The sequence below is a fragment of the Motacilla alba genome, chromosome 1, assembly GCF_015832195.1.
Source record: "Motacilla alba alba isolate MOTALB_02 chromosome 1, Motacilla_alba_V1.0_pri, whole genome shotgun sequence".
Taxonomy (NCBI): domain Eukaryota; kingdom Metazoa; phylum Chordata; class Aves; order Passeriformes; family Motacillidae; genus Motacilla; species Motacilla alba.
In genome coordinates, this window is record NC_052016.1 from 28,385,778 (window position 1) to 28,412,074 (window position 26,297).

The 26,297-nt window shown below is 37.6% G+C and overlaps 1 protein-coding gene across 3 annotated transcripts; it reads left to right on the forward strand.

Moving 5' to 3' along the window:
- Nucleotides 1–11,077: 11,077 nt before the first annotated feature.
- On the forward strand, nucleotides 11,078–26,225 carry LOC119706407 (T-cell receptor-associated transmembrane adapter 1). Of its 3 annotated transcripts, XM_038150091.1 has the most exons (8): nucleotides 11,078–11,532; nucleotides 14,733–14,871; nucleotides 15,564–15,685; nucleotides 16,816–16,926; nucleotides 18,477–18,513; nucleotides 19,863–19,924; nucleotides 21,240–21,298; nucleotides 22,412–26,225. In XM_038150091.1, exons 4-8 carry the CDS (start codon nucleotides 16,824–16,826, stop codon nucleotides 22,670–22,672), a joined length of 522 nt encoding a protein of 173 aa, XP_038006019.1. In that variant the 5' UTR covers nucleotides 11,078–11,532; nucleotides 14,733–14,871; nucleotides 15,564–15,685; nucleotides 16,816–16,823; the 3' UTR covers nucleotides 22,673–26,225. The 3 variants fall into 3 exon arrangements, with proteins under 3 accessions (XP_038006019.1, XP_038006010.1, XP_038006003.1); XM_038150082.1 differs by lacking the exon at nucleotides 14,733–14,871; XM_038150075.1 differs by lacking the exons at nucleotides 14,733–14,871; nucleotides 15,564–15,685 and having other exon boundaries at nucleotides 11,091–11,532.
- The last annotated feature ends 72 nt before the right edge of the window (nucleotides 26,226–26,297 follow it).

Consider the following 26,297-nt stretch of genomic DNA (forward strand, 5'->3'; position numbering starts at 1 on the left):
GGGTATCTGTAACCTGTACTGCTGCCTTAATTCCATAGCACACCTGGTCAGGAGGTGTTGTTCCTCAGAGGCCTGAGATTGAGTCTTTAAATCTCTGGCACTGAAGGTGACCCACAGCAATTAACTCCTCCTCAGCTGCTCCCTTTTTAAACCCAGAAAAGCCCCTGGGATTGTGTTTTGTTTTGTTGGGGTTTTTTTGTTGTTGTTGTTGGGGTTTTTTGCTTGTTTGTTTGTTTGTAGTTACTCTTTTGCCTTTGTTTAGAGCCTGCTCTGTGTCCTTGGCAGGAGGCACAGTATTTCCTTAGAGTAGGTGAGGGGAAGAAGGATATAGTGGCAAAATTCAACACTCCCTCAGACTTATTTCACATAAATGAATAAGGTTGATATCTCCAATACCTATTGCCTCTGACCTGGCATAGTCCTTATGTAAGGGCTGAGTTTTTGCTCTGGCAGCAGGACTCCCAAATACTTCTGGAAGGATGCTGCCCAAGAGCTCCACCACAGAGCTTAGCACCATCATCTGAGGCTCAATGCCTCTGGCTACTTTAATGAAGTGTGGCTCACATCATGGGGCCTTTGTTATCTATCCTTTATTGAAATCATTAGAGTTCTGCTCTATGTTTTCCACCCACATATCTATCTTTATTTTTTACCTCTTCCTCACCTTGAATCTTGCCTTTCTTTTCCCTGCAGTATTGCCCAGTTGTCCTTTCCAGTAAGACACATGATCCAATTCAACCTTTGATGTAACAGTCATTGTTAAATTCAAGTATCCACAACCTGAGGAATTTCCTGAGAGCAAAGGAATACAGCTTCAAAATGTGCTGCTGAAAAGCATGCACAGAGACTTTGGAACTTGCTGTCTCAGTCTGCATTTTCATTATTTCTTTCTGTGCTAGAATATTTGTCTTAGAAAGTGCTGAATATGGCATGAAGATAAATACAGCTTTGGCACTCAGTGCACTCTGCTTTTTCATTTGTTATTCTAATGAAGCAACAAAAACCCCAATATTTTTTTTCCCAACAGAAGCCATGTATCTGATAGCCTAAAAAATCTCTTTCTGTACCTTAAACACCTCTCTCAGAAATGCCACCCTCCTGTGGTAAACTGAATTATGTATCTTGGCCTGATGTTTACTGAACATATAAATTGGTTTGTTTTCGTTCCATGCTCTATGCTCTCTAGAAAAGACACACTTTGAACAGAAAAGGGAAGAGGAAATGGTAATGTTATGGATAAAGGTCAAAATTCATATTTTATTTAAGAGTATAGCAAATGTAATATAGTTATAAGTATAAAATATGTTAGAAGTAGTTATAGGAATTAAAGGGTTGGATTCTATTTGGGGAACCGTGTCTGGACATGCTTTTAGGGAAACCAGGGAAAAACGTCCGGCAAGATTGAGAAACTGGAACACATACACACACACACACATACCATACAGAAAGACCACATTTGCATGTGAAACACAACAGTAACTCAGGGTTTCGAAGTTTTGGTTAAGCAAAGGATTACACCATCGACAGCACACCTGACTACTCACGACCGGAGGGAAGGAGACAACACTATTCAGGCATGTAATCTGTTTCTGGGAAATCTCTAAGTATGAAAAGGGACTTCCAGTAAGGGATGATTATCTTGTATTTGGATTGTTAACAAGGATATCTCTCTCCGCATGGAACGGTGTGGATTGTAAGCATGATTGTTTGAGTCCTGTCTAGCGCAGGACAAGAAGTCGATGAATTATTCCCAAAGACATCGAGAACTGGACCATCTTTCATCAGATAGCATTCTACTGGACCGGAGAAGCTTTTGGGACTCACTTGATTAAGAAAAGGACAAAGGACTTCCTAGCCCATGGCAAGAAAAAGAGTATAAAATCTAGACTCGAGACTGTGATGGTGTGCCACTACCACTCTGATGCATGCAGGGGCTCAGAGCTGTATAGCGTGTCACCCAGGGTCTAGTCCCGGGCTAGACTCTGTCTGATTCGTGGCTGACCGAAATTTTGTCATTTGAACATGAAATAAATTTTGTACTTTGTTATTATATCATAATTTGGCTCTCGCAAATTATTGATAAAATTAGATTGGCAATTTCATTCATAACAGGTAACAAAAGTGTATGAGAATTTACTGGCACTGGGAAGATTCTGGCTCCTGCTGAGGGCATGGGACAGGTTCTAAAAGGTAGAAAGATGAGTACAGAGCTATGAACAGAGATGAAAGAATGGAGCTTGACAAGCTCTCCAAATTAACATAGATGTCTGCTGGTAGGATCTGAAGCTCTGGCTGCTCAGCTTATTATCATAAGAAAGTCTTTGCACAGGACAGATGGATGTATTTACCATTTCAAAATCCTCTAATTAAATCTTAGTTAGGGTTAAGCTACCAGAAAAGTCATTATGCTTGCCAGAAATCACAGGCGTGGGATATAAAGCAACAGAGGCATTGATTCCACTCCAGGATAACAAACATCTTCATCTGAGCTGCAGCAAAGCAGCTGCCAATTAATCAGCAGCCTCAGTGTGCTGGTCAGGGAGGGAAGGATATGGCCAATCTGTACAAAATAACCCTGAAGTGAGATAGGATCTCTTTGACCACTCAAGAAACTAGTTGGCTCTAAGAAATGCCAGTTGCATAGGTGACACCTTGTTGTATTGCACTAACTAGTTATTTAGTTGTTTGCACTGGGTGATTTGCACTGTTCACATGATTTGTATCCTATCACGAAATGGTCCTCCCCTTCCCCCCCCCGCAAGTGTCAGTGCGGTGATCTCTCCCCGGTTTACCCCTCCCCTCGCCCCTCCTCAGTTGTATCCCATTGGCTGTAGTCCCTCTCCTCCAGTCCCCTTTCCCAGTTCTTAAAACCCCCTAGAGGCAGCTGGCCTGGCCGCTTTTCCGTGTGGTGTCTTTGTCGCCTGGGTATCTTTTCACCTGGAAATAAGCGGAGGACATTTTGTCCCCACGTGAAGAGTGCTTCTCGTCTTTTGCCTTTGTGCATGTAAGATCGTGTGGGCTGGGGTCCATAGCTAGCTGGATTGGACCCGAACAGCCCATCCAGACACGGATTCTTACAACACCTCATAGCCTGGTCAGCATTCTCTAAGATCAGAAGATTTGCTCGCAGTCCCCTCTGCCTTCTATTAGGAGACATCAGTGACAGGCTGCTACGGGCTCATGCATGCAGCCAAGCCTCTGTTCTTTTTCCTATTAAGGTTGTCAGGTCTCTCATCTGAGGTAAGACAACCCCAGACAACCCAATTGTCTCCTATCACATGCTTCACTGTCATCAGAGCTTTCCTTTGGGAATCAGTGCAGGAGAGACACTTCAGCTCTGCTCTACAGCTAAGGAAGCAAGTCATGTCAGGAAAGACTGTGCTCAAAATGTACCCTTCCCATAGCAAACTGCCAGCTCTTCAGCCCAGGGGGAGTCCCTCACCCACCACAGGACCAGGATGCTCAAAGCAGCAGGTGTCACCGCAGAAAAGCAAAGACATAAAAGGATGGTACTCTAAGTACTGCCAGCCACACATTAGCGAGATGCCTGATAGTGCTCTGCTCACTCCTTTGCCCCTCCAAAGGTGAAATGTAACCATTTAGATAATATATATGACATCTTTAAAAACACTAGCATCCAAGTGAGAAGTACAGATTGTATTTCGTAATTACTTTGTCAGACTCTCTACAGCCACAGAGAAATATTGCTGAGTTGATACAATGTTATAAACTACAAGCCTGTTAGGTAGGGTAGGAACTGCCTCACTCCAGGAATTGTAGAAGTACTAGCACAATGCCCTTCCTGAAAACCTGCACACATTTATCTATAAATACATTAAATCTTCAGATTTCTCTAGTGCTAAATTAGACATGAATTAATGCTCTCAGCAAATCATTGGAGACCTGAACTTGCAAATACAGTGATGCTCAAAGGAAATGCAGAGCCAAGACTTTGCATATATACCATAGATCAGTTTGCAAAGAGAAAAAAGTTACTCCAGTATGTGAAGGAAACTGTAATTACCTGCACTCAGCAGAAGCCAATCTGCATTCCTCACTGGGTATTACCCTTCCATCATGGCTATGAACAACCTCACAGAGTTGCTGCTGGGTGAGGTGAGCATTCTAATTCAAGGTTGGGTGTGTTATCATGCTCTGTATGGTGCACAGTATTTACTGGTTTCAGTTTATGAAGAGTTTTGATATGTTTCAAAGCCAGACAGTCCTGTAATAATACCAGGTTTTTAAAAGCACGTCAGTACAGATTCTTTTGTATGGCTTGTCTCTGGATTTCATTGCCTAAAATAAGCAGGCACATTAAAATACAGAACCCCATTACAGCAGGGAAAATAATTAGCTTCAAGTCACAGCATTAGCGTAAGAATCATGCACCCAATTATACATTTAACCAGTGACAGAGAAAACTTAGTGAGGTCTCCAAGCTTTTTCCTGGCAATTGAAAAAAAGAGAAGCTATCAACAGTTTCTTTAAAAGAACCTCCTTAGCCTCCAGTTATGGAGAAAGAAACTCTGGGTCTTGATGTCAAAATTGCATGCTTGTTCAACAGTTTTATCAGTGCAAATCTTTGATGTATACTGGAAGTTAACAATGGTTAAAAGAAAACCAGTCATGTACATATGGAGAAGATTCCTGTTTTTCTTTGCATGCCACAGTTTTGCTATTGGTACTGAGCTGAGCACAACTCCAGGAAAACTAGTGCAAAGCACATCAGAACCTGTCATCTCTGTGTGATCCAGTGACCCTCTGTGAACTGTCTGTCCCATGATGTAAAGTCATGATGTGCATGGTTTCAAACACAGAATAAAAGTATTCAGTAGGAGAAAGCCACAAACCAGAATAGTCAGCCTTTACCACATATTTTTTTTGCTCCCTAAGTAGCTGAAAAACCCAGCCTGTGACTGTTCAGCTAAAATGGATAACTGTTTTCAAAACTGACAGAAAATAATTTACACTCTTCTCTCAATTTTAGTATGGTGCTCTAACTCCTAAAAAATGTTTCACTTCAAGAAAAGGGCAGAGCAATGTTTGAAACCGATGCTTTATCCAGGACGCTTGAGTCACAGCAAAGTTCTAAGCATGCATTTATTTATATACTGAGAAGAAAATAAAGCTCAGTGCACAAAGATCAAATACTAACACTACCATTATTCTCTTGCTTGTTTCCCTTTCAAGCTTCAGGCATGCTGGTACTTTTTTTGTTCCTTCACTGAGGTGTGGGTACAGCATTTTATCCAACTCTCTTTTCTTCTCTATCCCCCTATAGTACTTAAAACCATGCTACCTCTTTATTAGGGAGGTGTTGGAAAGGTTGGAAAATGGCTTGATCTACCTGCCTCTTCTGCTTGAAGGATTGCCATCAAGCTCCTGAGCTCCACTGAGAAGAACCTCCCTTTTCAGCAGCTGCAGAGCATGACTTAAGGAGTATTTTATGAACTACCTACATACACACTTTCTGATAAATGACAGCCTGTTTTCAAGATGGAAATGCCATCAATTTCTGTAGTGCTAACATAGAAGGACAGCATTGCTGTCTGCTTTGAAGTCATTCAACTCCCATCTCAGCAACAACGTCTTTGCTCCCCCTGGCCGTACCTGATGTGAACAACTAAACCTATACACACGTGGTGCATCATCAGTGGTGATGCAGAAGGATGTGCATCCTATTTTATGCATCAGTTACCTCAGTATCTGAACGGAAATCTCTAAATAGCAACCAAATCACACAGTTGGCTATCACCTTTAAATATTAAGTAATTTTGTTCTTTAGACTATAAAAACATAAAATCCACTCATGCAAATATTTCATCACCCTGGATAGTGCTACAAATAAAGCACTGATTAAGCAATCCAGCAAGAGTTTGTTGGCACCAATTGCACACAGAGCAACTCTTTCCTAGTCATCAACTATGGAAGTGGGAGCTGCACACACACAATAAAGAAGACGGAAAATACTCCTGAGGAGCACATTTCATAAAAGAGGAAAAACACCTTTCTTAACCAAACTCAAAATAAGAGTTATGAAGGACAGAACATGAATAAAAAGAACTTTAGTAGCCTAGATTATAAACAAAACCAAAATTGAAGCCACGTGATTATTTTGCTAGTTCAAGGTAGCCACAGCAGAGCTTGTTTAGAGCCTATCAGTGTTTTGGCAATGCCAGACTTTTGAAAGAATATGGTCTTGTTAACCAGGAAGCTTAGTGAAATGAGCCATGACATTTCTCTTGAGAAAAATTCTCTTGGAAAAATTTGTCATAGAATCATGGAATGGTTTGCTTTGGAAGGAACATTAAAGATCGTCTAGTTCCAAACCAGAGTCTTCCCTTTGCAGCTGTAGCATTTGTGCATGATAGAGTCAGGTCATCCACAATACCTAAAGGGGTCCATGACTGCATTTATCATCTCTCACACAGAGACAGAAGTTCTGCCTATGCCCTGCCTCCTTCACACAGACACTTTAGTCCAAGACTCTCATGTTCAAAGAAAATTCCTGGAACGGTACCTACTTTGGCTTCCTGGAAACTCCAAAATGTACATGCCAATGTAGGACAGTCACTTCATAGGCTTTCAGCATTTTGTGGGACAAGACAACCATTTTCCATGCACCTGTGTTCTTATTTTCTGTAAATGCTAACAAGCGTCTGACAGTTTACACTACAACAGAAGCAGCACACGCTTTGCTGTGCCCAAATGTGCTGCTCAACAGGAAGTAGTAAGAAAACAATGTTTTAACAGCCATGAATGTGGCAAGATGAGCCCTTTGATCTGCTTACCAGAAACGTCTTTAAATAGAGATGCAACTACAACACTGTTAAGTTGAAAGGTACAGTAGTTAGGTGATTCACTTCATTACTCCAATGCATCTCTGACCACTTTTTAAGGCTTATCTTAGCTTCACTAAGCTTAGCTTTGTTTTTATTTCAAATCTTTCTCTTAACCTACACACACTTTAATTAGATCTAAGCATTCATTAAGCTGCACTGCAGAGATACCTCGGCTTCTGCAATCCCAGATTAAGTTGTGGCAGGCTCATACATTTTTTCATTTCTTTATCACTTTTTCTGACTTGTCAGACATGTGCATGACCTGCACTTTTCTTCCACTTCAGTGGTTCTCCTACTGCCCCCTAGCAACTGTGTCATGAGGGAAATAGTGTCTCTCTGGATAAAATTCAGGAAGTATTTCAGAGGAAATTTCAGAGAAATGTAGTTGAAGTGCTTTCACCTGCAATGTCATGGCAAAGTGAGATGGGAGCATTCACATATACATCAGAGTCTGACTTCTAACAAGAGCCCTCAACAAAACAGCCTAGACTAGTTCTCCATCAGATTTTAAAGAGCTCAGAGATTTTTTTGTGCCCAGAAGGACAGGCCATCATGAACCATGCTGTGATATTACAGGTTCAAAAAGTGGTGGAAGAGACAATATTCAAGTGCAGAGATGGCATCCTGAGTTACAAGAACTCATTGCCTGCAATACCAGTCACTCAGTAGAGCACAGGAGTTGTTTTGCCCAAAGTAAGGGCTATTTTCATTCAGAATTGTGGCTGTGAACACTTCACTCAAGGCAGAACAAGTTTAACCCATTGGAAACAGAGGATAAACTTCTGATATTCTCTTAGCCATGATGAGAAAGTCCACTAAGAAGGCTAAGCTGCTTAAGGACACACTGCAGAGCAGGAGTCAGCTTCATCACCTCGGCAATGAGGACACATGAGGAGTCAGTTTCTCAGCTCAGGCCATAGCAAAGGACTTAGACTGTTCAGGGTGATTCTACACGAGGTTTCAGGCAACATGTACAGTTTGAGTTTTCTACACCAGGTCCAGCAGAGCCACATGGACGTGCCTGTGGTAGTAGTCCCAAGGAACTTTTAAAAGAACAAGCTCAGTATTTTAGAGTTGCTATCTTGCTCACAAATTCTTCTTGCACTTTGGTCAAAGTTGATATAGTTGTAAGCTTGCTCCCAAACACAAGAGTGGAGCCTGCTGGCTTCACAAGGATGTCTCACATGAGAAAGAGTTGCAAGGCCAGGCCTTTGGCTGCCCGGGGGAAAGTATGTGCCCACACTCTTGTATAAATGTGTCAAAAGGGAACTTAAAAATCCCCTAAAACCAGGTGAATGGATGATAGCACTTTAATAGGAAATTCATTCTTCTTGTGGCTATTGAAAGAAAAATCACTAGAGATTACAGGTCTCTCAGGATACAGTGTCTGTCTGAACAGAAAATAAAACCTAGTGAAGTGAAGGGAAAAGCCACACTTCATCTCTGCAGGCTTTGAATGAAGTGGCATCTGTTCTATTTTCTCTCTGCTAAGTACACAGGGACTCTTCTGCTATCTCAAAACATGCAGCCCAGAAAACCCCACCCAAAGCTGCACAAGTATGCAGTGTTAGATTTCAACGGAAATTTTTCAGTGCAGAGTTATCAAGAAAAGAAATTTACTCTTTATAGTCCTTGATAATAAGGTTTTGTAGCATTCAGAAAAAAAAACAGCCAGTGGTTTCCCCACAGGAAACCCATGATGCTGGTTTTAATAGGAGCCACAATTTCAGGGGCAGTTAATGAGACAGCATTCTGCTTAACACTGGTTTTAAGTAAAGCGGTGATTAAAGACAGGCTTGTCTACAATGCACAAAGGACCCTGATTAGTTTTTTTAAATTTTATCATTAAGTACAAAATTCACTGTGAGAGATAGAAGAGCTCCCTGCAGCATTTGAAGCACACTTGAAAGGCCTGACTCTTTCTGGGAGCTATTTTAAACCAGCCTCTCTCCTGTAACATTGTTGCTCATTTGTGCTCACAGCACAAGAAGCACCAGGAACATCGAAGTAGAGTCACACGCTTAGCTTAAAAGAACAGTTCTATTTCTCCAATGTGTTTGTGAGACTAGAACCAGAGCAAACTGCACTTCAGCATAAACCCAATTAAAAACATTTCTGCTGTAGTTAATTTGCCCAGAAAATTCTGAAATTTTATTATTAAAAATAGATTTCCATTTCAAACAGAAATATAACTTACATCTTGGAGGAATACCTATTCTTTTCAAGATGCTACTACAAAGAGTGTCTCTTACATTCTTTGCAAGGGAATTTTCACTACAAGACTTAGCACAGCAAATGATACAATTTTTCAAAGAAAGTTTGTGATTTGACTAGTAATAGATAACGTAGGCATTTGAGGCCTGATGGTGTTGTCAGTTGTGCAACTTATTTCACCTTCAGGAAGCCAGAATAAACATGCATTCTGCAGTTTTAGAAAAGCACAACTTGCTGGCAACTTGCAAACATTACAAAATGTACTTATGTACTCCTTGACTCCATTTCAGCACAGACTCACTCCTTCATGTACATCTGTGCACATTACTATTTATCGTGCTCTGTTTACCTTCTCCAAGAATTTCAGTAGCAAGAGCTATTCCCAGCCAAGGCAGATGTCCACTTAAGACAGACTCTTTTCTCAAGATACTAGCATCCTATGTTTACCAAAGATCACATACGTAATTAAGCAGGCAGAGACACTTTCCTGGAATATGCACCCAGGAATTTATAGTTTGGGGACTTAAAACAGAGGAGGAAATGCCTTTGTATGCAATAGATGGGGATGAAGTAGCATTGCCTTATGTCCTCTCTTTCTAAATATAGTCATGATTTGCCCTTGTCTCTATTGTCCCGAATAACAGCATTTTAAGCAGACTACTGGCTCTCTCAAGTTTTTAAATGTAGCACTGATACAAAGGAAAGGAAAAAAAAGAAAGCTCATATTCCCAATGGATTTTACTGCCTGAAGCGAATATTTTCTTGCTATCTAACAGAGCCTCCTGTCTCTTGCAGGTTGCCCAAAATAGAATACCAAGTTCACATTTATTCCAATAGACTTTGCTTTTGCAGCCATTTGATGTTGATACAGTACAGCAATGATTTGCTCTTGGAGGGCAGATTTACTAACACACCAGCAGGACTACAGACTCAGAAATCCTGTGCTGCATTCTCAGTTCACCTGTCCATTATGCTCCTAATTATATCCAAAGGAGTTTATTACTTACAAGCTTCTTGTTCAGGCTGATAAGCATTTTATTAGGAATCCTCTGCAGATCTCAGATTTACTCCACGTGCTCCTAGCTGAGAAACGAAGTAGCTGTCTTTGTTTTCACAATGTACATCTTCCACCCTCTCCGGTTCCTCTCTCACTTCAGTATCCTTTGATAAGAATTGCCACCATTTTGAGTATTTTCAGATTAATTCCTCCTGCTCTATTCACTTCATTATGATAAAGCTCTGAGTAGTTAAGAGTCTATACCACCTTTACACTTGAATGGGATGTATTATATTAATCAAGACTAATCTGTTCCTTCATGTTCAAATAAGATGCTAATCCAGTAAATTATTTCTTAAGCATTGATCTAAGGCAGTTAATACAAAAATAATAATCTAAAGTAATAGTATCCCAAGTAAACACAGATCGCAGAGGACATTTTCTCACATTAGATAAACAGCAGAGCTTTACATTGCTCCTTAGACTGCACTAAGAGCTATTTCAGTTTATGTATTCCAAAAAGACATAGTCATGTGATTCACATTCTTTTTATAAGAACCCCCTCCTACTTCTACATCATACTTTGTAGGAAATAAAACTGTTTGCTCTGAAGAAAAACCCCCAAACCCAAACTACACCTAAAACATCAGAAGCTAACAGAAGGTTTCTTTGACAGTGCTCAGCGTTCAAGCTTCCTCTGGAAGAAGCTACTCTGAGAATAAAATGGCTTCTCTACGTAAACGCAGACATATTTCATTAAATTCTAAAGACAAATATACACAGTAAGCCACATACTGGTTTATCCTTTCTTTCTACAACTGTACTGGACTATGGCCCCAGATCATAAGCTCTAAAGAATGGAGGAATGACATTATGTTATTCTAACCTGACTTTCAAGACCTGGCAGTGTTGTAATTCATTCATCATGCCTCTGAATCCTGTTGTTGCTAAACTGTAAGCTCTCAGCAATGATTTTCTGCCTTGGTTTAGAAACTTCAAGAGAGGAAGAGTCACATAGCACTCCTAGGTAAAATAGTTCTGTAATTTACTTTAAGAAGTATCTAAATACTTTTGTTGAATTCAATATAACATTAAACCCAAGAAGACTTAGAGTGTGAATATGAATATTACAAAAGTAGGCTTATATCACATAAATGAAACTAATAGTCCTGTACATGTTCTTCTGAGGCAAGACAGGTGGACCATAAATACAAGGGTACACATAAATACTTTAATTCTCTCTTGGAGGCAAACACTGAAGGAGTATGTGTGTTTACTTGTAAAAGCTGAACCACATTTCCTGTTGTAAGAAAGAAGGTGAAAAAAAAAAGACTGGACGGATTTGAGATTAACAGCAACTCTAAAGACAGTTTCATGCTGCCAGGTTCAAAACAAGAGTATCCAACTTCTCCCAACATAACTTGATTTTCTGTTGGATAAAGGAGAGGGGAGTATTCCTAGAAGCAACAGAACCAGGTAAGCCTTCCTTATCTTTTAAACTTGTAAGCATAGGAACAGTAGAACCACGCTATGGTAGATTCACAGTCTTCTAAAAAGGTGGCTCAGGGTGCTAAACCTTCATTAATTAAGGCATTATTTTTATTCTGAAAATACTGTGCTATGAGCCTTCTTATTTTACAATGTACTGTTTCTCTTCTGAAGTATGAAGCTGACATCTTACAAAGCAATTAGTTGTGCACTAATTACTTGCAGTTTAAGGCATCTTTTTCAGTGAATTAATCCTGTATTAAATGCTCACACAGGTGGAAGCATTTTTAATGCTAATTTAACGTTCATCAGGCTCTTAATGACTTTCTTTTTCTAAGGGCCATTAGGACAAAATATTATTTATATCAATGTTTAATTGGAAGAGGGGGAGGAAAGAAAGTTTTACATAATCTTTAACAAATTTGTAGACAAAAACAAGAGGAAAGAAACCATTCTGTGCTCCAGATCATCACCATAAATCTGCTAGCAATTAATCTGTCTCTGTGGATAACCGTTGATACAGATGGCCTGTCCAGCTAGATGGTATCTATGTTCCTCACCTCACGTTCTTTTCAGTACAAAAACCTGGTAGAAGTATCCTGTCTCCCTGTTATGCCTTGTGATGGATTCTCTAAACAAAATATATTAGAGCAAGGAGGAACAAAACATAGCACTTCTGCTACCTATTCTTATGTTGTTAACAGGACAAATATCCAACACAAATTGTTAAATCTGGCTGTACTCTCTACGGGTAAGTACAGGATTATGTCCACTCCTTTGAGTTGCAATAAAACGAATAGCAGACGTTTGCCCAGGAAAGATTAGAATGTTTTGGAGGCTTTTGTTTTTTTGCTTGGGATTTTTTTTTTTTTTTGTTTCTTTTCCCTCACAACGCTCCAGTGACAATATAATGAACCCTGAAAAGAGAAATTCTAAGAACAAATAACCAAAACTGTATTTATTCCCATGTTTCTGTTGGTGGAGAAAGTTGTCAATAGACTTTTAAAGAGAAAAAGCACAATTAACTACGTATTTAGAAGGTCTTTTGTTTGTCTGTGTTTTGTGATGTGAATTTAGTATATTCAGTTTATAACACTGGAAAATATACTAAGAGGTGGTAAGTAACCCATCCCTGAAGTCAGAAAAGTAAAAACATTATCCAAATGAAGTAACTTACTTAAGACAGACATTCTACTTGGATGCAACTCCAAGTTTAACCTGGTTTTCAAAGATAAAAGGAAGAACAGCAGCATAAGAATGTGTCATTAATACTAGAGAGAGTCTGATATTAGTTAATCAAAATACTGTCATCTTTATAATTATTAAATATAATATTTCTCCACTCACACATCCCAAAGTCTTCTAACAATATAACAAGAATTGTTGTCCCTCTCATGAAACCTTGGGTATGTAATGAACATCTTCCTTTCACAGAGGAGCACATTACTTTAAGAAGTCTTTTTAAAGACTTCAATATCATTTCTTGTAACAAACTACTACCACCCTGAAGTTTTCCTATCACAGATAGACTGTCACAGAAAACCCTGATGGAATTTGAGCTTATCGTTTCAGAATCATAGTGTCCTATTCCCAAGCGGCCTAATTATTCCATATGACTTTTTTTAAAAGATAGAACATTCTTTTTTTTTTTAATATTAAATTTGATGGCTTGAATGAGAATACCCCTGGATACAGTGTCACGGGTTCTTTGGACTAATTGTATGTTACATTAAAAAAAAGATTATTGTAGTTTTGCTCCATTTGAGGATAGATGACTTGCATGAGAATTAAAATTAGAGAATAGGATAAAAGACAACATTTCAAAATGGAATATAATTAGTCTAATAGACTTGCTGTTTATTTCCCACTCACCATCTACAGTCTCCTTATCTTATTTTTGTCTTTAGCACAACCTGTTAACTGTGAGAGGTTGTATCCGCTATTTACATTTAGGGAGGGCAGTGTAGTTATCCATGCAGACAAATTGTTCTTCACACAGTTGGTCAGCATTCCTTCTAATGCTGCTGTTGTCAAAGTAGTTAATGTTGAAATAATGCAGGCGTAAATGTAAGCAGCATATCAGAAACACCTATAAGAACAAGAAGACATAGGAAAGATCTGGGAGTTGCATATTTGTAAAGCTAGGATGAAAAATTGGATTTTCTCATATTTTAAATCTGGGTATTATGATTAGCTTGAAACTAATGTTAGAGTGGCGTGGAGCTCTCAGAAGAGCACCAGTACATTTCTGATCAAGATGTTTACTATGGTTTTACGGGCTAAGTAAAAACTTGTATGTTTCTCCCATATAAGTTGTATTGTATGACAAATAAATAGCTAGTATTGCAAAAACAAGCAAAAAAAAATATACTGAAGTTATACATATGTTTGTACACGTTCTAATGAAACACAAGCAGATGTTTAAGTCAGTGTTATGGAAAATAAATATTAAAATAAACTACGTAGTGCTCATCCAGGAAGAAATTTAAATATTCTTTTCTTAATCTACCCACACCCATGAAATTTCCTAAATCACACTTAAGAACTATAGATTTTGAGATTGAAAACATTGATATGTTAGATGAGAAATCCAAGTTTCATATATTTTGCTTTTCCTAAAAGGTTTTTTAAATTCTTGAGAAGTAGGATGGCTCAAATACTATAGAATTTAAACTTGAAAACTAGAAAGAAAATAATTTTATCCAACCTTTACTATATTCCAGATAATAATTTCAATTTAAATCAAAAACTGAAACAGGAAAATAATACTTGTCAACAAAAAGTGGGCCAGTTAAGGGCTGACAATAGTCAAATTGAAACTAAGAGTTTTCCTTCTACTCTGGAAACACCAGGCAAAAATTGGATTCCTGAATCAGAGGGATAAATGACAACATGCTGTAAGAAGAAAAAGGAATAATGTTAGATCATAACTGTACTTTCGGTACCTGCTCACTCTTTTTGTTCTAATGAATCTCAGTGTTGTGGCCTGTGGAATGGGCTGACCAGGGAGCTGGTGGAGTCCCTCTCCCTGAGGTGTTTGAGGAAAGAATGGCCATGGCACTCAGTGCCACGGTGCAGTTGGCAAGGTGTTGTTCAGTCACAGACTGGACTCGATGATCTCAGAGGACTTTCCCAACATGGCTGATTCTGTGATTCTGTCACAGTTACATGTGCTTCCCTTCTCGTAGGCCACAATACTGCTTCTGCTCCCTGGGAAAAGTGTTTGTAGGAAAAGAAATATGAAATGGACACGAGAAGAATGGAAACCAATCACATCAGAAAAGATAAAAAAGACAGGAGAAGAATGAGAAGATTCTGATTATTTAGGTACAACAGTAAAACTTGAAATTTCTTGTCCTGGACAGACTTGTAGTTTCAGACAGGTTGCACAGGATACAAGATTAAGTGACTAATTGCACAGTAACCAGGTTCCAAAGACTGGTGATTCTTGATGCACCCTGATAACATCTTCTCATTGTAGGATCTCCCATTCTTTTAATTCCTTCCCTAAAAAATTGGAATGATGTATAGCTGCTTCATGAGGATGTTGTCTCTCCTCATAAATGTCTGCATCTCATTGCATAAAAGTGCCTTTCAACATGAAAAGGAGTATTGCAGTGATAAAGAACTCTCAAACACCTTTGGGAGAACTCAAGTGGCAGAAAGGAAGGGAAAGAGGATGTTTAGTTTAAAAAGAATAAATGGTCACTGAAAGTACCATATGCAAAAAAAAGTTAAAAGTCTGCCAGAAAATTACAGCTTATTTACTTTGCGTTGTTCCTTTTAAAAGAGCGTTCTGATCAGGAAAGAAACCTGCATCCCAGAAGCCCAGGTGATTTGTGATTTTTTACTACCAGGGCTTATCTTATCTTGTTTTGTCATTATAAGAACACCTGGGGGTTGAAGTACAATAAAGCACAAAGAGCTTTGGCAACACCAGCACAATGAGGGGGCAAAACCTGTCAGAGGGTTTTGAGCTGGAGCCCAGTCAGTCAAGGAACAAATCTCTGTTTTCTCAGCAGGAGCAAATGCATTGCCACCCTTCCCTGGCCAGCAACATGGAAAAGTACATTCCTGTACTCCTTTAACTTGGCTTTAATTAGGAAAACAAACAAAATGTGAGCTTCCTGAGGGAATCCAGGTATGTCAAGAAACAAAAAAGTGCATTAAGGATCAGTATCGTCCAATCCAGCCCCTTGACTGCTCTGCTCCAGCTACACATTTCGTTTTATGCACTATTAGAGGCGTTAGTTTTGGGCACCAGGCTTTGTTTCAAACACTCCAAATCTCAGAGAATATGAAATATGCCTCTGGGGAAAGTTAAGAATAAAGCTGCAAGCTCTTTCACTCATTTATTTGGCTCAGTGTTTCCTCTGTCAGAGAAGGCTTTTGCAGGCCATTCGTAGCAACACTGATAATTTTGACCACTGGACAGCAACAAATAGGCTATTTTCTTCAGCATGGTTTGCGATGGAAAATTTAAATAAGCTGGGTTAATAAAAAAATTAATTAAGTGAAAAACAGATTTTATGCAGGGGCATTCTTTCCTGTCTTTCTTATTGCAAGGAGTGGCAAGTTTAGAGCAAAAGAAGATTTTGCTCAGATAAGTGGACCCACCTTTTACAAAGTGATTTTCCAGGAGCTCCTTGAACTTTTCCTTGGGGCTTCACTAGTTCCCAGTTGATGCTTATCCTTTACCATCACTTTCTCTGGTTTCTCAGGCATGAAAATAAGAACAAGTAAGTGGTTTTAATAGCTGGAAGACAATGCAAGAAAACATAACCAAATTTTTACTTTTTTTTCAGGGATTGTTAAAATGTTACCATCTTAGCTATTATTCTGAGACACATCCAGCAAATTTGTTTTGGCTAAATTCAGAACTACTTTCATGAACTCTAGAATTTAGCTAAGAATTTACTTAATTTACTGCAAATACTAACTGAAAGACAACTGCAAAAATAATTTCAAAGCTATCCAGTAAAATGACTTTTTTCTTTATTAATTTCTGATTTTTACGGCATCCTACAGGCAAACCAATAGCTTAATCTTTGGCTGAATTCTTATGAAACAATATTTCTGCTAACAGTTTATTAACGTTGCTTTCTTAATATTTAGCATCTGGTTTTGATATTAATAATTTAGCTTGTATAGCAATAGCTGTCAGAGAGTAAACAACAAAATAGCAGCTTTGATTACAGAAAGCGAAAACCAGCCAAGCACGAAGAATGCAGTAATATTGTTAGACAACATAAAGAGTAAATTTTCTTTCAGTTACAGGAATGGACTGCCATTTTTCTGTCTGGGGAGTTTTGGCCTTCCTGAGTTTGGCTCTGCTTGTTTCAGTGACACTAAATATTGTACACTGTATGAAAAAGAAGCAAGGTAAGTAATGTCTCTTTCTAAGGAATCGAATTTCAATGTTTAAAGCCAAACCTGCTCAGAGCTATCAAGTCCACTCTTCTGAATCTTAAAGTTATATTTTGGCAAGAATGATTTTACTAGCTTTTACGAGGATTTTTTTTAACTAGGATTTATCTTTAGAAAATTTTTAGGCAGAGTCAGATATGATTACAGAATGATTGCTAACTGCCCAATCCACTGCTAAAAACAGCTACCCAAATCCATTCTCTGAAGGCAAATCAGCAAAACAAGAAGAATTTAGTTCTGACTAAATTTTTATTTTTAAAGTCTATTTTTAATACCTGCAATTTCCTTTCCTAGGAAGTATACTTTTCCTATAACTGATTATTATTTATATTTCCATTTAAAATTTATTTTAAGTAGATGCATGGATAGAAAATACATTTGAGAAAATTTTCTCCAAATTCCTGAATGCTCATTTGAATTTTAGATTTCATACAGATTTTATACCTTATCAGTGTATTTTGGAAAAACATTCTAATTGCTTTTCATAATGGGATTCTGATGTATTTCTTAAACCAGTGTGTCTCTCATACGGCTGCAGTCATACTCTGGTTTTGGTTGAAATTAACTTTCACTTTTTGACAGATTCTGCCAGTGCAACCTGTCTTATGCATGCAATTCTATGGTTAGGAAGTTGTACAATCCTCACCATTCCCTTCACACAGGGAAAACTGCTCCTGTGCTGTACATGTAGGGGTGGGCAGGCAAACACTGGTGACTTCAACAAGGCTAAATACACCTGTGTATATAATCTACATAAACAGAAGGCCCATGCTTAAAAACTGAGCTCACCAAGTATTAGAGTCAGATATTCACAGGATATTAAGAGAGTTGCTGGAGTCTTTTGGGATGGGTGTCAGTTGAGCTTTTTGGTTTGTGTTTTAGGGCTACTAGGCAGATATTGCTCTGAGGAAGAATCACAATCATTTACAAAACTAACCTGACCAAGATTTAGGTCAGAGTGGCTGATGCCACATTAGCCATCAAGTTGGAGCTTACTCCATGGTAAATTCTGGAGTCCTGGAGCATGAAAGTCAGGCATTCCTGACTTTGAATTATTCATCAAGCTCTAGCATAAAATCTCTTTATAGCCATTGCCTCTCTGCTTCAGTTTCTTCTGTGTGGATCACAGGATCTTTTTCAGCCATACCAGAACTAGTGAAATAAATAAACCCATCACCCTGTAATAGTAACACAATTCATCTCCCCAGAGAAAATCTGAGAGGAAAAAAATGAGAATGAATCACATGTGTTGCAATATGGTTTTTGGGTACTGTAAACTAATGTAGACTTTATAGACACAGCACAGGACCATGCATTTCTTGTATTTGACAAAATATTTGAGGAAAGTAGAGGGACAAATGAAGATCCTGAGAGCCAGAACTCTGAGAGCTTTCAATTGTATTCCCTAAAACAGAAACAAAACCATGCCTTTTGAGACTGAAGTGTTCTAAAATAACATTTCATTTTCTCTTCACTTTTTTTTTTTTTTTTTTTTTTAATTCCAGCCAAAATGCATAAAGACTATGAAGAGAGTGATCCAAGGTAAGTTGTATAAAAAGTTTTTTTCTGGCAAGGGTAAAATATGCAATAAATAATGACAGATGGCTTTGGAGGGATGGCATAAAGGAAAATTCAATATCTCATGCAGTCTGCCTGGAAATGTTGGTAGTGGAAAAAAAATTTTAAAAAACCTAGGGAAAAAATATTTACATGTGAGATACATCCTCTAGTCATTTTATCAACAATGACATAATTGCATGCTAATGCAATAATTTTATCTGAAAGTGCAAGGTATTGAGTTAAACCACCATTACTTATTGCCTAAAGTCAATAATTCCGTAATAATTTAAAAGAACTCTCAACTCTCACAAAGCAGTAGCAAATTATGGTCTGATAGTTAATACTTGTGGAGCGATAATTTACACGTATTTACATTTCATAACCATCTTTTACACATGGCATCCAAAAGCAATAAAAAAATCTGTTTACAACTGTAGGATACCTCATGATCCATTACACAAATCTGTTTCAAGTCTCTCTCTTATGCCACACAGAAGAAAACCCCAAACCAAGCCCAAACTTCAGAAAACAAAGATGGATAGAGTCTCATCTCAACCCAAATATAAAAGGCCCTTGAAACAAAAATATAAAAGCCTGCACCTGTTACCCAAAACCAATTCTCAATTACAAATTTTCTTGAAATTGGAAAATCTATATTTGTCTATTACTGCCTGTTTAGATGAAACACCACTGAATATGGTGTTAGAGCACAACTTCACCCCCTTGATGAGACGCAATATAGGGGCACAGTAGAAAGGTTACACAGTACTTCCCACTTACAACTCCCATTTTACAAATCCACTTAAAAACATTTTCAAGTAACACCAGGTAATGAAACACAACATAAAATTAAAATTGCAAAGCTGAACTTGACTTTGGTCTTCTGTGTTTGTGTTGACAGAAGTATTTTAGTTGAATCACGAGGGGACGTTTTAAGAACATCATCCCAAAAGACACATATGTTGCTTTAGTTTGTATTGCAGAGTGGTCTCAGAGGATATGAATTGGGTTCCTTTTATGGATCATTAATATTTCTTACCCTACCTCAAACTGTAGCTTAATAGTCTTGAGATTAGCTTTGTGCTTTAAGAAGTTACAGGAAAGGAGAGTTCAATTCTGGGCTAGGTAGCAAATCTCTCCTGAGAATACCCACACTGCCATTTCTGCCCCCTTTGATATTTTTGATCTTGTTTATAAGATAAAAACCAATCTGGTATATATAGATATATACAATCTGCATATGTGCATAAAACATTTACTAAAATATAGTATTGGGGTGCTAAATAAAGCATATTCTGTGAATTAAAAGTATTTTTTCATTCCCCTTGTAGCTATGATGGCTATCACACAGAAGATTATCCAGTTTATGGCAATCTCAATCAAGATATTTTAGGTGAGCTTCATTTCAGGAACATGTGTCTATTCAGTGGCTATAAAAATGTATAATTAAAAAATGACTGACTGAGATATTTTGCATTTCTCAAACAGCAAACTTGAGAATCTAAAAACTTTCAACTATTAATATAATTGAAATTATTAAAAGATACTTGGGATAGAAATGCAAACCTTCATACTGCACTACAATTTATAAGAACATATCTCATACTGAATTTGATTTTTTACAGTCCATATGTTCCTGTTCAGCCAAGTATCTCAAAACAAAGAGCTTGTCTAAATGTAAAGCTGCACTAACTGAAACAGCAGCTTGATCCATGCCCATTAAAGCAATCTAAACCACAGATTGCTCATGGCCCAAGGTCAGTGCTCCCACAGAAGCACGCAGAAACACATACCAGCTCTCTGCTGTGCCTATGCACATATCACCAGCCACACTGACAAATGTGCTGAAGCCCAGCAGCTGAATGATGGGCAGACATCTTGGCTCTGCTTCACTGTGCTCATGTTAACAATCCTTGGCAGAGACACCACATTAAAGGCTGTACCATCATGTAACTGCAGCGAGAGCTGGATATGCAGAGGTTTCAAAGCCCTTACAGAGTTAAAGCAGTATTTAAGTAACAAGAATAACTTTTTCTGCAAGCCTTAATTGGAGCTAAGCAAAATTAAAGCACTTCAACTGCAGGGGAAAAAAAAAGGCCAAACAAACCCAACTTTTTCATACACAGTTTGCATAAATTGAATCAAGTCAACACTCAAATGCAGTGACATTGTGAAAGTCTGAAAACTGTAAGGAAGTAATCTGTTTTACTGGTGGCTAAAATGAGATATAACATGAGAAAATAACTAGAACCAAATCTGCAGAAAACTGAAGTAGACTCAGGAACAGAATTTAATCACCAGCTGCTGCTACTCACAACCTCTTTCTCAGTCAAAGAAAAGGCTGCTTGTGCTGAAAAATTAATCAGTATGTGGCTACCTCTTAATTGCAAGAAGTCCTCCCACCACTCCAAAATGACACCCATATAAGTAAATAATGAGAAACCTCTCCTTCATATGAACACAAAATTATTTTCATTTTCACAGTATGTGTCTGAATTTCTTAGCTATTTACTTCTCTATAATTAGAGGGAGAAAACTGTGTGTGATTTCAAAACAAACACAAACATCCTACCAAAGCAAACTGGGGGGAGTTTACAGCATTAATTTAATTTAGAGTATTCTCTAACAGAGAGAATCTGTTGGTCTGATCATTTAAGACTCAGTAGCATGTCTTAATAAAAAGATTTTTCTATTTTGATAAATTACAGAAGAATGTTGTTATGAGCAGATGAAGTCCCAGCCTCAAAGACCAGTTAATCAGCTACAGGTATCTTTAATTTTAGTTATATATTTCTGAATTAGAGTAACATGGTCTGTCTCAGAGTTCCTTTATTTATCCTATAAGAGTATATAACAAAAATCTTCACACTCTCACAAAAATTACCATGCATTATTATCTCAGTTCATCAAAGTATTTCAGTACAAACTCAACCCTCCATTCAATCTGAGTCATTAATAAGGACTCATAATTATAGATGGTTCAAATCCATGCAATGCAGCGTAATAAAGCTCAGCCACAGGCACGCAGATCACATGGAATTAAATTTGCATCCATGGCTAATGTAAAGAATTAATTTTATTTGGTTTCGTTATCAGCCAAGTGAAAACACAAGCTGCATCACATGATACTCATGAGTTTGACTGGCTCTCTCCTGCCCAGTGCAAAATCTATATGCCTTAAACAGGGAAAGATTATTTCCTATTGATTTGTACTTTGTTGAGATACCTGTATGCCTAAAAAAATGAAAGCTTCAAATTAAATCTGCCTGTAATTGAAGCATTCCTAGCATCAATTTCCTGAGTATTTGCAACATATTTCATAGGGATGGATTTCTGACTCTCCCACAGGATATTTCCAGCAGGTAAAGAACAACTTTTTAAATCTAGACAGTCATTGATGGTTTGCATTGAAGAGCACAAAAAACAGGGGAAACACAAAAAGCATACATTTTGCACTGGAAATGAGATCATGTATATAGACAAGAATCATCCATCTTTGGATTTCTGCACAAAGCCTGTTAATAACTGGATTCCAACTAAAAAATAAAAAAGTGAGAAGAAAACCAGATCAAATAAAGTCTTGCATCCCAAAGAACCTGGACTTATTACATGAGCTTCCCTCTTTCCCACAGAGAATCTTTCCAGTGATAACTTGATGAATTTTTCCATATTGCAACTATCAGTCATTTACCATTAGCTTATATTGATCTGTTTTCCATTCTCGCAGAGATGATTAATTTGTACTTTTAATGAGTTGTTTTACAGCTAGTTTAGGCAAATTTCAGGCAGGATTATGATTAGAGCATAGACATAGTTGAAGACTTAGATATGAATTTAAAGCAAGGATAACTACTGAATGTTAAAGTGAATTTTCTTTCAGGTGGAGTCTGCCAGTCAGATGTGTTATGCCTCACTTGATCACAGTGTCAAGGGAAAATGCAGAAAACCAAGGAGAAAGAAAGATCCTTCATTAGAGGAAAATGAAGGAGAAGGATCATCTAATCCCATGGTGGCTTCCAAAGTTAGCATTTACCTCAACAGTGTGCAGCTGGCTGCTGAAAACACAGAGAATGTAGAAGCCATTCACGATGATCCCGTCAGATTAATGGGCTTGATTCATAATACAAAAGGGGAGAACTGAATATGTAATGAACCAAATATGTAACCATAAAGTGAGACTTGCTTTTTGGAGGGTCAATGATTGATCAGAGAAAATATTCCAGAAAGCTGACATACTAAACAGTGGTATGAAATGGCTAAGTTAAGTGTTCCAAACTGTCTGCCAAGCATATTTGTAGACTAAGCAAGACATAGGTCCAGACTGCCACTCAGATGGATCTGCCCCTCTGAAGACTATTTGAAAGAGTTGCAGAAGCTGGTAGCTCAGCATTCACATGGTAGTGATTCCAGTAAGAATTGATCCTGTTTTAAACAATCATCAGCTTTCAAGCAGTCCTGAAAGACCCCCTTGTTGTCTATACAGCTCTAGCAGAGTACAACTATTCCATATTAACTTCAACACTTTTGAAATGAGATAGTGTTTCGTACTTGCACACTTCGTGATTCGTTGTTTTACCAACTAAGAACTGATCTGCTCTTCCACACTGTGAACTTTCTGACTGTGACTGGTCTATGGTCATGACTGGAGAATAATTTAATAGCTGATTTAAAGTAGTAATTGTACATTTCACGAGACTTAGCAGTATCTTTGTGTATCTTAGTTTCCTCTAACAATACTAGAATACATCTCGAATCTCAACTCCTCTACTAGTGTAATATTGTATACAGCTGTATTCAAGGTCCACAAAGATTATCACACCATCTGTAACAATAAAACTAGGAAGGATTTCTTCCAATTCCTATTGGGTCTTCCATTGCCATCCTTAACTATTTTACAAAAACAAGAGCTTTTCATTTCCCCAAACCCTTCACTTACCCACTCTATTAAACTCTTTAAATGGTAAGTTTTGTCTTCAAATAAATGTGCATACAGTATCTGTTTCATATTATATTTTATATTCTGGGAGTCATTAAGTAGTTGCAGCAGGAAAAAATAAAGCAAGTTGATGTAATGTGTCTGCCTCTAGGTGTCAGACACTTCTGCCTTCTCACAAAAACAGGATATTGGAGCCTTTAAAATCCACAGAGTAGTGGTAAGGAGCTTGCAGCTCTGAAGCACACAGAGCCCTAAAACTGTGTCAGGTCTGAGAGATAAACCTGGAAACAAAAGGCCCATAGTACAGAGAGCCAACACCTTCTAACAGTAGAAATGGATGGACACATCAAGGGATGAGATGAATTTATGAAAAAAAAACCAAAAAAACCAAACAATGGTTAAATGCAACCTGTCGTTTCAATCTGGTAACTAATTTAATGGAAATGAGGTACCCACTTCTCTCGTTAAGTGTACATGTAACATTAGGTTCACTTCCAGGGATTTAAGTACATTTAGTTTCCTTTCTATTCTCAGTCTTCATTGTTTAGTCCAGCTGTATGTTTATTTTCATCAGCTGTATGCTAATTTTCATCAGCTGCTTTCCCTTGCAACATAGTTTGTTCAAAGAACATTTTTGTAAATATTCTCCATATATATCTATACATACTTGCTTTCCACATTTAATCACTGCCACCAATAAATTATTGATTGTGGCTCTCAGGATGATCTTTAATAGCCTATCAACTATTTCCAAGGCATTTGTAATCCTGCCACATTCACATTTAGCTTTATTTTTTTGGCTCTTTACCCTCCATCTACTTAAATAAGCAATCAAACAACCTATTTTTTTTTTAAACAAGTTTTGGGGTAGTTTTCAAATGACTACTGAATCCTTACATAAAAAAGCATGTTCAATATTGTTCCATCTTCAAGACATTAGAGAAAGACCTACATAAACTATCATATACTAGTTAAATTTACATATAAAGCAAGTTTCAACTAATTACAACATAAGAAGAGTTGCTAGGTTCTAGGTTTATGCTGTCTCAGTAACCCCATCTGTTTTTCCACTGTTCCTTAAAAAAATTTTTATGGCAAAGATAAGCAGTGTAAAGCTTTTTTTTATTAATGGGAAGCTTAGCATTCAAGTACCAGTTCAATGGAACAGTTAAGAATGAATAAACAAGAGGACATATGGTGGAAAAAGCAATACTGTTTGGAAGGGTAGAAGAATGGAACTCAAAACACAAGAGATCTGGTAGCACCACTGACATCTTTATAAGTTGAGGCAGATGTATTCCAGCAGTAATTACAGCATTTGATAATCACTGCAGATCCTGGCTAAACATACCTGGTCTAGCAGTTGTTAGTATCGTTAGGAGAAACAACAGACTTTTGTTTGTATCACACTTTTTAAGAGTCTGCTGGCTCACATGGTGTAGGAGGATCAACCCTAAACACAGAAACTTTCTCCATGTTTTGCTACTGCTAGCACCCAAAACATGGCATTGGTATGATCTTATCTAGCAACACTTAAAGGTTTTCCAAGAATGACCTCTTTAAATTATTTTAAAGTAATCCACAAAGACAATTTTGCTATGTTGAATAAACATAGCAATTGTTTATTTTAATAATTTGCATATGTTGAATAAACTTCCTTACCTGTCTGAGCTGCATTGAAGTTGCTGTGTAGAAGTCATACCTAGATTCAGAACAGGTCCAAACCACAATTCTAGTTAACTTCTAAATTACTTTAAAACAGAAAACAATTAACTATGCAATCTCTCAATACTAGTGTATCAAGAAATACTGGGAAATTACCTCAACAAATCCAAGAGGAAAATATATTCATAAAATATATTCCCTACAGTGCATCTGTGTCTGGAAAAGGAAGAAAAAAGAGCCCCAAGAGCATTTCTAAAAGACAGTATTTTGCTGCTGTCATGGAAAGAAACGTAATATCCAAATTATGAAGGATGGAATGTATGTGCAGAGTTTGTATTGCAGAGAAAACCTTACTTGAGCTGGCTTCTTGTCCTATTCAATAACAATACTTAAGATAACAAGATTTTGGTTTTAAGAGCTAAAATAAAACCCTCCTGTGTGTCTGGAAATAAATTAAAGCCAAAGAAAATAAATTTCTTCCTTTTCTGAAGCTCAGAAAGCTAACAAGGGGCAGCACTGTTAAAACAGCAAATACCTGATCTGACATCACTAACACAATCCCCTTGCCAAGAAAGGACACAGCAGTGAAAACCTGTGGGACTCTCATACCTCATTCTCATGGATTTGCTTGTGCAGGTATACAAACTCCTCCTGAGAATTCACATAGGCAAAATAAAATGCTGAAGGCAGGTATTTCTTCAGAACAGTTTTTTATTCAGAACATATACTGTATCAGGTACAATTTTGTCAAAACACAGAATGCAATGCATAGCAGAATCAAGTCATAGCATATAGCAGTGATTTTTGGGTCTGTACTGATGCATCCAAAAAGCATGAATAGGCAGCAATTTAGGTAAATAAGCTTATTCCTTATTATTAACACAGTAAGAATCAAAGCTTATATCAACTTTGGTGATCTACTTAGAAAATGTTAACATTAAGACAGCACATAGCAGTGAATTTGGATCTGTTCTGAGACACTCAAAAACATGAATAAGCAGCAATTTAGGTAAATGAGCTTGTTCCTTATTATTAACCCAGTAAGAATCAAAGCTTATCAGCAAATAAAAAGAATACAGATTACATTCTGTTATTACAAATACTGCCAAATATAAAAATCCAATTTAGCCATAAATTGAGTAAGAAGTGCCCTGTTAAAAGGGAC